This window comes from Amblyomma maculatum, chromosome 5 (assembly GCF_055883805.1).
Source record: "Amblyomma maculatum isolate TAMU_Amacu chromosome 5, ASM5588380v1, whole genome shotgun sequence".
In the NCBI taxonomy this organism is placed as follows: domain Eukaryota; kingdom Metazoa; phylum Arthropoda; class Arachnida; order Ixodida; family Ixodidae; genus Amblyomma; species Amblyomma maculatum.
This window is the reverse complement of record NC_139348.1, coordinates 79,340,273-79,353,048: the sequence shown is the minus strand read 5'-3', so window position 1 is coordinate 79,353,048 and position 12,776 is coordinate 79,340,273. Positions and strand designations below refer to the sequence as shown.

The following is a 12,776-nucleotide window of genomic DNA, read 5'->3' as shown; positions in this document are numbered from 1 at the left end:
GATATGTGGGAAGTATTTCACCCCATGCAAACTCAGTTTGCTTCAGAATAATGAGATACTATTAAATTAGTCGAAAACGAAATGCGTGCTATGTCTTGCACCAAGTAAATCATTTGAAATTCAACATAAGCGTTATCATTGTTCCATATGTAGTTAATGAAGCGCAATGTGTGAAAATAGTTGGCGCTTTTTCGCTCCGAACACACGTTCCTGGACGTGCATATTTACCACATTTATTCTAAAGTGCTATAACTGTAGCAATCTCACAAAAAAATTGCCATTAATTTCCAGATGAAATACACAAAAAAACATTATGTAACGCTTTGTTTCACTCCTAGCCTAGCTACTGCTCGCTGATATCGAGAGAGACCATTTCACAATAATATCATAGTCTGATCTCGCTGCAAAAGAGAACAGAGAAATTGAAAGCACTCTGTTTTATAAATATACTAAAATCATTCTCGCTAAATTAAAATATTAAAAGCTGATAAATATACAAGTCCAAACTCATAAGAATTTGCTCCACAGTGGTACACAGATAGCTATATTCTGTTCTCACACTCGCAAATATAGAGAAACAGGTACTTGCTTACGATAATCACCGTCAACCACCACGGGAAATTCCTTTCCCGTGTGCTAACTATGCACGCCGAGAAATTGCTCGCACAGTCCTTGGGAAATATTAAACGACTTCATAAAATACCACATATTTGTAATGGATCTAAGGAAAAAGGAACTCTCAGAAATATTTCTCTAAACGACGTGCCTCAATTATTACAACATGGTGTTCCTGTCCTGTCTTATATTGGTGTTGTATATTTCATTGCGAATCAGCGTGCAATATTTTTTGCCCATTTTGTAATGTATAGGGGGTATGTTCCCCAAAATCATGTCATATTTCTACAATGAATTTTGTATATAAAAGTGTTATATGAATTTTACAAGGAAAAATTCTCAACGATCTTTGTGTCACTGTTGCCTGGGTGGTCGGAGCCCGCCATGCATCCCTTCTCACAATGTACCCTTTCTTTGGTGACAATAAAGCCTGAGCTGAGTATTGACTGATTGATGAATTATTTGGTTAATCTAGTTCATTTTTCTAATTGGGAAGATTTTAGACAATACATGTCATTGTCAAATTCGGAGAGAAACATCATAGTGCAACTTAGGGCTACTGTGTTACAAAGCTGCTCTTAAGGTTACCTGAAGGACAAACCGAAGCATGGAGCAGTGCTGGGCCTTTGCCCTGAGTAGGGCTAGGGCTCCAAATGCTCTTATCGTACCTCTTGAATGCCGCCACGTTCTCCCTCAGCGTCTGCTCCTGGTCGGCGCCGCTTTCGTAATAGTCCCGCACGGACTTGCTCAGCTTGGGAAGACCGAGGCGCCTGAGGTCATCCACAGTGACCACGGTGTCGTTACCGGCAGCATGCCTCCGTGCTGCGAGTTGAAAGCACACCCTTTACAGCAGCTATTCCGGCATTAGCGGCATTTACATGTACCCGACAGGAGCGGGTTGAGTTGAGTGATTGGGTCAAAAACCGGTGTCAGGGTTCATGTGAACGCTGCCGGGTTGGGTCGAGAAGTCGAGGTGTCGAGTCGAGTCAACTCCGGCGCAGGGGGGGGGGGAGAGGGGAGTTGACTGGACTTGAGCCCACTTCAAGAAGCATGTAAACGCTGTCAAATTGAGTCGTGGCACAGTGGGAGAGGAGAACGGCGCGGAAAAACCTGGAGATGCGCAGGGGAGAAACCAGAATCTTATGAGTCCTGTGCTAGTTCCTTGTCTCGACACGAGGTGCTGCCGTAATAGTCGCTCGTCCAGAGCCGGTTCTGCGCTCGTCAGGTCGGGTTCATGTAAACTCGGTGGGGTCGAGTCCACTCAACTCCTTAACTTGACTCCCACTGTCGGGTCCATGTAAACCGGTCTATTGGCCCCCCTAAGTTGTCGCACACCATACGGAGGATGCTTCTGCCCTCTTGCCGCACCCTGTTCCTGCATATCGTGCATATCGATTATGCATATCGATTAAGTGCATATAGATTATGTAAAAGGTCTAGCGCAGACACACACCACTAGAAAGATAGAACACACACACACACACACACACACACACGCACACACACAAGCTCTTGCGTATTTGAGCGTGTCGTCTTTCTAGCGGTCAGTACCTGTTAATACTAAAACGCTTTACAATATATTTTTTACTTGTCCAACGTTGGTACCCATTTCCGTTTCAAGTGACGCTATCTCACGCCGCTTCGCCCATTTGGTTGTAAGCACGAGTTTTGTGAGTGTCTTGGCTTCACCAATCTAGCATGTGCGCAACAGAGAGTTTGGTCTACTTTCTTAAACCTTGAAGCAGGTGTAATAATCGTTTTGAACATGAATATCGCGCGGGTCGCATCGCATTGCCTGGCATCGGGAGTAGCGCTCTGTGTTTTTTAGGCATGATATATGAATTTTCAGCGTTCATGAAGGCTTATAAGCTAAATATATGAACAATTGCATCTTCTGTACTCTATTCACTCGAGAAAATTTAGTGTACCTCTCGACTTTAGGATTATTCGCGCAGCGTCACACAATAATCTGTTGACAGGATCTAACCTTATTTGTTTACAGCCGCGCCACGAACACGTTGAGAATGTCGCGCCGGGCATTTCTCAAAGGACTGCGCCATTACGCCCTTTCGACCATTCCCTTTACACTCAATCTTGAAAGCTGGCTGCAACCACCGGGGTTTCAGATTCACGCAGATTAAGACAATTCCCTCTCTCCTTTTCGGAAAATAATAAAATGAAGGGTGACAGATGGCATGTCACCTCGCGGTCATCAGTTTGGCGACAGAGTAGAAAGTGAAACGCAGTTTGTGAACAATTATTTCGGTTGCAAAAAAAACCTCCAAGTGAATCGGCCGTGCTGGAATTTGGCAAGTGGGCCTTTCGCTACTGCAATATTTTGCGAAGACACAAAACATGTATATAAATAGTGTGAGAACTGCGTGGCGCTTCATCTTTCACACGGGTGAACGTACTGCTTCGTCTTCATCCTGCTCGCTCTTGTAGATACCCATCGTCATCGCGAACTGTGGTTCGCTACAGTGTGCGACCAGGGCTTCAGGTCTCCAATAAAATCTGATTCGCCAAGCCCGACCTTCGCGTTACCTTACACGTGGCGAAGTCGCGCCTTGATTTACCCGCTGCTTCGTCACCAGCATCTACCTGGGGCTTCGTTCTAGCCGCCGTTTGACCCCGACCACCTTCGTGATGACCCAAGAGGGCCACTTCGCTGTTCTGGGTTCTTCCAAGTCTACCCGAGCTCCTCTTGCCACTTGGACTGTAAGCAGCCGTCAGCGCTACCCGCAGATGTTCGCTTGTCTCCGCAGCGACGACGCTTATGACTGGCTCGACAGCTACAACCAGGTCCGTGCTTTCAACCGATTCGACGATTCTCTTAAACTAATTAATGGGACCTTTTATTTGACGGATGTGGACAAAACATGCTTCCTAAACCAATAATCGACGATACCGGACTGGGCAACCTTTGAACTAAAGTTGCGCCAGATTTTCTGCGCTCCTACTGTTCGCACGGGATTCGCCAAGTAGGAGTTAGAAGTCAGACTTCAGTTGTCCAATAAGACCTATACTTCTTATATAGAAGACGTTCTTGCACTTTGCTGGAGCATAAATGACACCATGCCAGAGGCCGACCGAGTTCGGCACGTGCTTAAAGGTATTGGGCCACTCGCCTTTAACGCAATGGCCGCGCAGAACGTCCTACCACCATCGAGGCCATCATATCGACTTGTCCACGCCTCGACGAACTACAGTAAATACGCCTGCAGCCTGATCCAACTTTCTTTGGCTCCACTACCGACTCTGACCTCCGCGCGCTTATTCGCGGATTAATTCGTGAAGAGCTCTCTGCTCAATGTAATTTGTGCCACCCTGCATCTGAGCCACATCCTTCAAGTGCCGGCCCGCGTAGCATTGCCAAAGGAGAGCTGGCCTCAATGACTTCTTCCCCCCAACGCCGGTCGCTCCTACCACCTGTCATGTGCCAAATTACACCCAGGTCACGTCCTTGACGCCTGCAGTTGGAGCGCCTACGCCACCGACGTCTATCACTGCTCATGTCGCTGCATTGTCACCACCTGCTGCGGCACCGACATACTACCTCACATGGCACCCAGCCCGCCCTGTTTGTTATTACTGCGGGTACCGAGACCATATTTCCCGTTTCTTGCGTCGCAGGCTCCAAAATGAACGCCGCAGCTACGACTCATTTGAAGCAGACTACTTTCCTCACTTCTCCGGCTCTAACCACCATTCATTCCCTGATATCCCTGACGTTCACCACCCCCGCCAAAAAGTTCGGCTCCGCCTGGTGGTTACAGACCTTCAAGACGCCGTTCTCCTTCGCCTTTTCGCCGCTCAACCTCGCCGCTACGCCAAGCTTCTCTGACGACTCCCTTCCTATCGGAAAACTGACCTCTGCAGTTTTAGGGGGAAACTGCAGTCTTCCGCCATCCCAAAAATCCCCCAGAATGTTTCTCCCATATGATTTTAGTTTGAGTTGAAGGTTTACCTATTGAGAATTTGTTTGGCACGGGCGCCGCTGTTCTGTAATACACACTGAGTTCTGCTCCCGCTTGCGAAAAGTGAAAACGCCTTACGATGGACCTGAACTCCATGGAGCTAATGGTGCAATCATTGGGCCTTCTGCTAAATGTATTGTGAGAGTTTTTGTGGACGGAGTTCACCACCACGCACAATTTGCCGTGATGTCGCCGTGCACTCATCCAGTTATTTTAGGCTGAGATTTTTTGTCTGCCGCATCAGCCAACATTTCGTGTCGTGACAGGGTCATTCACATGAACGAGAGCGATCCGTCTTCTGAACCTCCCGAGCCCGGTCATCGCCTGATTGGCGCTACTGACTCAGTGTTGCCCCCTGGATGCGAACAACTTGTCGCGCTTACTTTTACTGACATTGATAACGGTGATCGTGCCTCTGATCACCATCTAACCCGTGGAATCGCGTTACCAGCAAGTCTTGTTCGGTTTGAGCACGGCACAGCGCTTCTCGCTGCTTTTAAACCTTCCCCAGTGCCCATTGTGCTGACTAAAGGGACATGTTTTCCTTGTGCTCTGGACAATCATTCGGTGTCCCTCGGCACCATTGACGCCCCTTTTTCCTCACCAGCGGCTTCTTCCAATGCCTCTCTCTGTGTTCTCTTTGGCACCATCAATCCTGACCTTCCTGTGGCTCACCGCCAAGCTTTGCAGGAATTACTTCAAAAACACTAAGCCTCCTTTGACGTCACTTCTCCGACTTTGGGCTGAACTTCTGCTGCACAGCACCGCATCATTAGAGAAGATACTTCCATTGTTAGCCGCCGCCCTTAGTGTTTCCTTATCAGAACGTAAAATCATAAAAGATAATGTGAATGATATGGTCCGACGAGACATTATTCGGCCCTCAGCTAGCTCCTGGTCATCTCCGGTCGTCTTGGTAAAAAAAAAAGGAGGGATCCGTGCGTTTTTGCGTTGATTACCGCGCACTTAACAAAGTCACTCCAAAGATGTTCACCCTACGCCACGAATTGACAACTCCCTCGACTGCCTTCAGGGCGCCGAATATTTCTCCACTTTGGATTTGCGTTCCGGCTACTGGCAGATTTTGATGCACGAAGCCGACAAAGAAAAAACCGCATTCGCTGCTCCCGATGGGCTTTACGAATTCAATGTCATGCCTTTTGGACTTTGTAATGCCCCCGCTACGTTTGAGCGCATGATTGACACTGTTCTTAGAGGACTTAAGTGGAAAACATGCTTGTGCTACCTGGATGACGTAGGTATTTTCTCTGCTACTTTTTGTGATCATTTATGCCGCCTTGGTCAAGTATTAAGGTGCCTGGCATCCGCCCGTCTCCAGCTTAACACAAAAAAGTGTAATTTCGCCAAGAAGAAATCAAGATCCTGGGCCACCTCGTCAACCGCGATGGCATTCGCCCCGACCCTGACAAGCTTGCTGCAGTTTTGAACTTTGCATGCCCTCAGCGGACTAAGGATTTACGCAGTTTCCTCGGCGTATATTTATACTTTCGCCGTTTCATTCGCAATTTTGTTACCACTGCTGCACCACTACACCACCTTCTTACCGACCGTACTACTTTAAATTGGTCCGAAGAATGCGAAAAAGCTTTTCAAACCCTGAAGACTGCCCTCACTTCGGACCCTGTTCTCGCTCACTTCGAAGACACTGCTGCGTCCATCTCCACACCGATGCCAGCAGCCTCGGTATCGGCGCCGTACGTCTGCAACGTGATACCGCTTCTCGATTCATTATTAATTTAAACAGCGCGAACACGAAGACAAAGGACAATATAAAAGAACGCCACCGTACAAGTGCTGACTTACAACTATGCCTAAGCCCTTTACTCCAAGGCCCAGATAAAAACAAACATGACGGAAACGAAGCAATCACGTGAAACAACCCCTGTGGCTTTATTTTATCTTCTTCTTTGTCTTCGTGTTCGCGCTGTTTAAATTAATAATGAATGTATATAAACTTCTCAAAGAAGTATCTTGGTGAGACCACTTCTCGGGAAAAGGTAATTGCGCTTGCCAGTCGAACTGTAACACCAGCGGAACGCAACTACACCATTACTGAGCAAGAGTGCCTCGCCGTCGTTTGGGCAGTTCAGAAATTCTGCCCCTACCTCTACGGCCGTCATTTCACGATCATTACCGATCACCACACCCTGCATTGGTTATCACTTCTCAATAAATTGACTGAACGCCTGGACCGTTGGATTCTGAGTTTGCAGGAATACACCTTCGATGTCACATACAAATCGGGTTGCAAACATCGAGATGCCGATGCTTTTTCCTGTTTCCCGCTTCCAGAACCACCACCTAGTGCTTCTTCGCGCCTTCCTGCGTGCAAAATTGACGTCGCAATGTCGTCTAGAGCTCCAAACGTCGCCAGTGCTCCTCCTGCCGCTGCTCCAGATCGCTACGCCATTATTTCATACCAGCGAGCAGATCCTTACTGGCGTTCCCTCATCGACCTTCTTACTGATGCTTCTCACCCTCGTACCGCTAGGATGCGCAGGCAACTCCAAAAGTTCAAACTTGATAACAGCGTGCTCTCGCGGTATATGTATTGCCCTGAAAGCACCCGTTGGGTCACCCTTGTCCCCGTTAGGCCACTTCCATTGTCCGCACGAGGTAATCGCTGGATCGTCACCGCCGTCGACCACCTAACACGCTACGCTGAGACCGCTGCCCTGCCTAATGGCTCAGCACATGAGGTCGCGACCGTCTTTTTGGAATCGCTCGTACTGCGTCATGGGGCCCCTCAAGTGCCTCTCAGCGATCGTGGTCGGACATTTCTGTCGACGATTGCAGCCGAAGTTTTTGAGACCTCAACCACCCATCACAAATTGACCTCCAGCTATCACCCGCGGACCAATGGGCTGACTGAGTGGTTCCACCGCACTCGTCCTGACATGCTGTCTACGTACGTCGACCAGGACCACCGAAACTGGGACGTAATAAATACTTTCTTTTGTTACTTTCGCCTACAATACGACTGTATAACGGACCACAGGCGACACCCCGTTTTTCCTCGTTTACGACCGTTCTCCCGCTACCCTTCTTGATGCCTCTTCCCTTCTACCAAGCCACTTGCTCATCCTCTCTTCCTGACCAGTTCATTTCCCGAGTGGCCAGATCTCGCCGGCTTGCTCGCCTCAACACTGAAGCTAGCCAAGAAGAACGCAAGTGCCGCTATGATGCAACCCACCGCCATGTTTCGTTCCGTCCCGGCGACGAAGTGCTACTTTGGACACCATTACACACTCCTGGCCTTTGTGACAAGTTCTAGCATCGTTACATAGGTACTTACTCAGCCCTTGCAAAAACCTCCCCGGCCAACCATCCCGTCTCCCCTGTTTACCCTCCTCCGGACAGTCGTTACCGTGGCACGGAAATTGTCCACGTTTCACGCATGAAGCCTTTTATTCGGCGTAATGCTGCGGACTAATTACGGCCAGGCTGGCCACTTCAACTGCGTGGGCGAAATAGTGTGAACACTGCGTGGCGCTTCACCTATCACACGGATGAACGTACTGCTTCGTCTTCATCCTGCTCTCTCTTGTAGATACCATTCGTCATCGCGAAGTGTGGTTCGCTACAGTGTGCGAACAGGGTTTCAGGTCTCCAATAAAACCTGATCCGCAAAGCCCGACCTTAGCGTTACCTTACAATTACAAGGCTTTTAAAAAGTCAGTCGTCAAAATAACCGTATTGAACATTCAAGACGGCGAAAGAAAAAGTGCTTACCAACTGTAATATGATCATTTTGTTCTGAGAATTACGCATGGTAGAAAAAGTAGTTGTTTTCACATTTATTTTTGAGAGGAAAAGCTTCCAGGATTGCGAGTATATATGCAAAAAGATGACGATTACATTACTTCCTGATGCGAAATTTGAGCGCAGCTCACTAGCTGTTTCACCTTTTTCGATCATGATCATCATCATCATGATCGAAAAAGGTGGAACAGCTGATGAGCCTTTTTCGATAGATTGAGACAAAGAATTCGAGCAAGACATGTATGTACTCGTACAATTACAGAAAACTATTTTATTTTTCACATATATTCCTTCAAGAAGTTCAGTTCAGTTCAGTTTAGTCATTCAGTCGTGTCCGACTCTTCGTGACCCTATGGACCATGTCACGCCACGCTTTCCGGTCTCTCACTATCTTCCTAACATCACATAACTTCATCTGCAGTGCCTCGAGGATGCCATCTAACCATCGCGTTCGCTGCCTACCCCTTCTCCGGCGACCCTCAACCTTTCCCAACATCAAATCTTTCTCCAGCGACTCCTCTCTTCTCATCAGATGACCAAAGTAGCTGAGCTTTAACTTTAAAATTTGACCCTCCAATGAGCAGTCAGGGTTTATGGTCGACAATATCGACTGATTTGATCTTCTGGCAGTCCAAGGAACTCTCAAGAGTCTTCGCCAGCACCACAATTCAAACGCGTCATTTCTTCGGCGGTCAGCCTTTTTCACAGTCCAACTCTCGCATCCATACATCACAACTGGAAAGACCATAGCACGAGTTATACGGATCTTGGTTGGCAGACTAATGTCTCTGCTTTTTACTAGGCGGTCAAGGCTAACCATTGCTCTCTTTCCCAGAAGCAGGCGTCTCCTAATTTCATGGCTGCAGTCTCCTTCCGAGGTAATCTTGGAGCCCAAGAACAGAAAATCTGTCACAGCTTCCACTTCTTGTCCATTGATGCTCCAGGACTTGATAGGGCAAGGCGCCATGATCTTTGTCTTTTTAATGTTCAGTTTAAGCCCAAACTTCTCACTCTCTTCTTGTACGCGCATCAGAAGTCTCTTGAGTTCCACTTCACTTTTTGCAATTAAAGTGGTATCATCCGCATACCTAAGGTTGTTGATACGTTTTCCAGCAATCTTCACTCCAGCTGAAGACTCGTCCAGACCGGCCTTCCTCATGATGCACTCTGCATATAGGTTAAATAGGCAGGGCGACAGTATGCAGCCTTGCCTCACTCCTTTCTCGATCGGAAACCAATCAGTAAGACCATGCCCAGTTCTGACTGTGGCCTCTTGCCCTTCATACAGGTTCCTGAGGAGACAGATGAGGTGAATTGGAACTCCCATCTCTTGGAGAGCTTGCCACAATCTGCTGTGATCTACGCAGTCAAACGCTTTCGCATAATCAATAAAGCAGAAGTAGGTGGGTTTCTGGAACTCTCTTGCTTTTTCCATGATCCAGCGAAGGTTAGCAATTTGGCCTCTAGTTCCTCTGCCCTTGCGAAACCCAGCTTGCACGTCCGGAAGCTCCCGATCCACATACTGCTGCAGCCTACCTTGGAGGATTTTCAACATCACCTTGCTAGCATGCGAAATAAGCGCGATCGTGCGGTAGTTGCAACAATCTTTGGCACTGCCTTTCTTTGGAATGGGGATGTAAACTGACCTCCTCCAATCCTGTGGCCACTGCAGGGTTGTCCAAATCTTCTGACATAATGTATGCAGAATGTTAACAGCGTCATGGTTGAGGTTTTGAAGGAACTCAGCTAGAATGCCATCAATTCCGCTAGCTTTGTTCTTAGCAAGGCTGGCTAAGGCACATTCAACTTCACTCTACACTCCACTAAAGTTTTTGACTCTCATGAAGGAAGCTTTGTGGATTAAGTTGTAGGGAGGCTGTGAAAGGCAGCACGTGGACCCACGGGAACGTCGCGCGGCGAAGAGATTTCACCGACTGACTGATGCCGCTGACGCCGCTAGCCAGTCAAGACAACGTGGGTCTGTGTTTCGGCTTGGAATGCACGCACCGGGATCCGCTGTTAGCGAGCCTTCGCTTCGGCAACTGGAGAACACCGTCGACGCCACGCACGAAGCGGGGGGCTGAGAGGGGGTTGGAGCTGGTTACGAGGCACGACGGCGACGCGAAAAGCGGGAACAGGCGCGAAAGAGCGACGCTCTAAAACGATTTACACCTGAGTCTGCTAGCACAAGCGCGTGCTAAACAAGAAGCCGGTGCTCTATATAGCACGCAGTATCTGCGCTCACCCAGTATGCCGCCGTATGACGGTACGCGTTACATCGAGGAACCCAAGCCTAGTGTATAAGAACACCGGCTGAGTTGTTTCTGCTTGGATGCTAAAAAGGAATAAGTACGCTACACGAGATAGTTTGACGTGTTTTGTTGTACTCTAAAGAGCACGCTGGATGCACTATGGCTTTATTACGCATTCACAGCGCCACTTAGATAAAGCATAACAGGGTCTGCCCTGGAAGTAATGCGACTAGTCGTGGCGTGCGTTCCTATGAGCGCACTTCGGAAACCGGTTTAGGGGATGGTGGGGAACCGTACAGCCTCTCGATCAGCTGGCTTCGAACAAGCAAATCGATAGTGGACGGGCTTCAGCGCTCAAACGTGTTTCATAGCTGCGTTTAGGAAACCGCAGCATGTAGGAACAGCAATACGCGTTGAAATTTTGAAAACAACTGTGAAAGACGCCCACGCACCCACGAGGCTTTCTTCATGATCAAGGGCACGATTAAAAGCGCTGAATGCGACTCTTAAAAAAAGGCACAAAGAATTTACAGACTGCAGTGATAACGTCCAGTCCAGTAAAGACCCGGGCGCAGGTCGGCAATGACTACAGACACTGATAACGATTGTGTGTTTTTATATTACTAAAACCTAATGAAGCTTTGAGTGCACGTATGTTATCAAATGATTTAGAGATTCACAGTCTTGAGGACACTTAAATGCAGAGGCGTTGTGACCAAAACATTCCCACGTTCATTATTGATTCCGTAGCCGTCACCGACGGGCGCCAGGATTATTATTGCTATGTTGGACGTTTTCGCGACCGTCTGTAAACTGTATGTTTCACATGAACAGTCATGGTCACAAGACTGCATGATGTCCTTCATCATGACAAGTGTCTCAGTGGGCGACTTCCCCGACTTCCCCACTCTGTTGCAATCGTTCACTACGTTTCGCTGCTCTGACGTTCGCTTCAGCTTCCTCGACGCAGGTAAGAAACGTGAGCGAACGCTCAAGCCCATCCGATCGCTTTTTCTGTGCGAAGTCAACTGATGTCCTCGCATCTGAAACTGAAGAGAATCCCATCATCACCTTAAACAAGTTTCCAACCGCATTCACACGCATTTAATGCCTCGTCTCATTTGATTCAGGACACACCCTGCAGAAGGAGATGAAGCGTAGGAGGAATGCGATGATAGACTGCAGCACCAGTGGCGACCGTAGGACGGACCACATTAACCAATACTTTTCGGAAAGCTCTGCGAAAAATGTTAGCACGGTAACAGACTGTGCGCCTCACGGTGTATCGCTGGCGAGTGTGAAGCATGCTTTCACAGAAAGTCCAAACATGGACGCACTGACAGTCTTCAAGAAAATGTAGGACTACACAAAATATAAACACAGGGCCTCTGAGTCTATGTCGTCTAGATGTCTCAAGAAAAAATTTATGCTTTGCAAAGTACTTATGGTATTGAAACGTCGATGGTAAATATAAGCGTTTCGACGGGGAATGCTTTGTTCACTCAAGTGATTGCATCATTCAACAATATACAGTCATTGTCTTACCGTCGGTGACATGTTGATCGTGTACCAGCAAATATTGAGTTGCACTGCCCTGAAGTGCCGTAATGAAGACGGCGGCTGCCAGTAATATGATCGCCATGGAGACCTGGTTCCCTTATCCTGCCTGCGAAAACGATGGATAGGGTGTAAGTTCCGCACACAACTTTAAATAGAATAAATCGAGGCACGCAAAAGCTACACTGGCATAGGCAGATGAACGCGAAAGATAATCGGTCTTCGCCGGTTGCCCTTGCCATCTATGTAATTGATTTTAATGGTGTTCAATACAAACATTTTGGCTAACAGTCGCGTCGCGTATATACATGTGAGACGGAAATATAATGACGTGCTTCTATATTGTTTTGTATAAGCTTTGAGTTCCGTGCTTAGTAAGGCTAAGCACCACAGTTTTCAGAGCCCACCGTGATTTAAATAAGGCATGCCTTCAATTTCTTCTCGAATACCTAAAACCTTGTCGAACGTTCGTAGCCGAGCAGAATTGATTCTTGGGCCTACTGGTGGCTCCGTAAGGCGTTGTTGCAAATATACTAAAGGTAAAAACATATGTCTTCCTGCCCCTTCTGAGGGAAAGGATTTCCAAGAGAAT

General features: G+C 47.8%; 1 protein-coding gene across 2 annotated transcripts in view; it reads right to left on the bottom strand.

The window, feature by feature from the left end:
* The window catches only part of LOC146188561 (uncharacterized), a 52,569-nt gene that overhangs the window by 39,322 nt on the left and 471 nt on the right, over positions 1-12,776 (bottom strand). For both annotated transcript variants that reach the window (XM_084603838.1, XM_084603839.1), the window contains exons 2-3: positions 12,173-12,293; positions 1,284-1,437 (exon numbers count right to left, since the gene is read on the bottom strand). In XM_084603838.1, coding sequence (XP_084459964.1) covers positions 1,284-1,437; positions 12,173-12,269 — 251 coding nt within the window. In that variant the 5' untranslated portion in view covers positions 12,270-12,293. The remainder of the gene's footprint in view (positions 1-1,283; positions 1,438-12,172; positions 12,294-12,776) is intronic.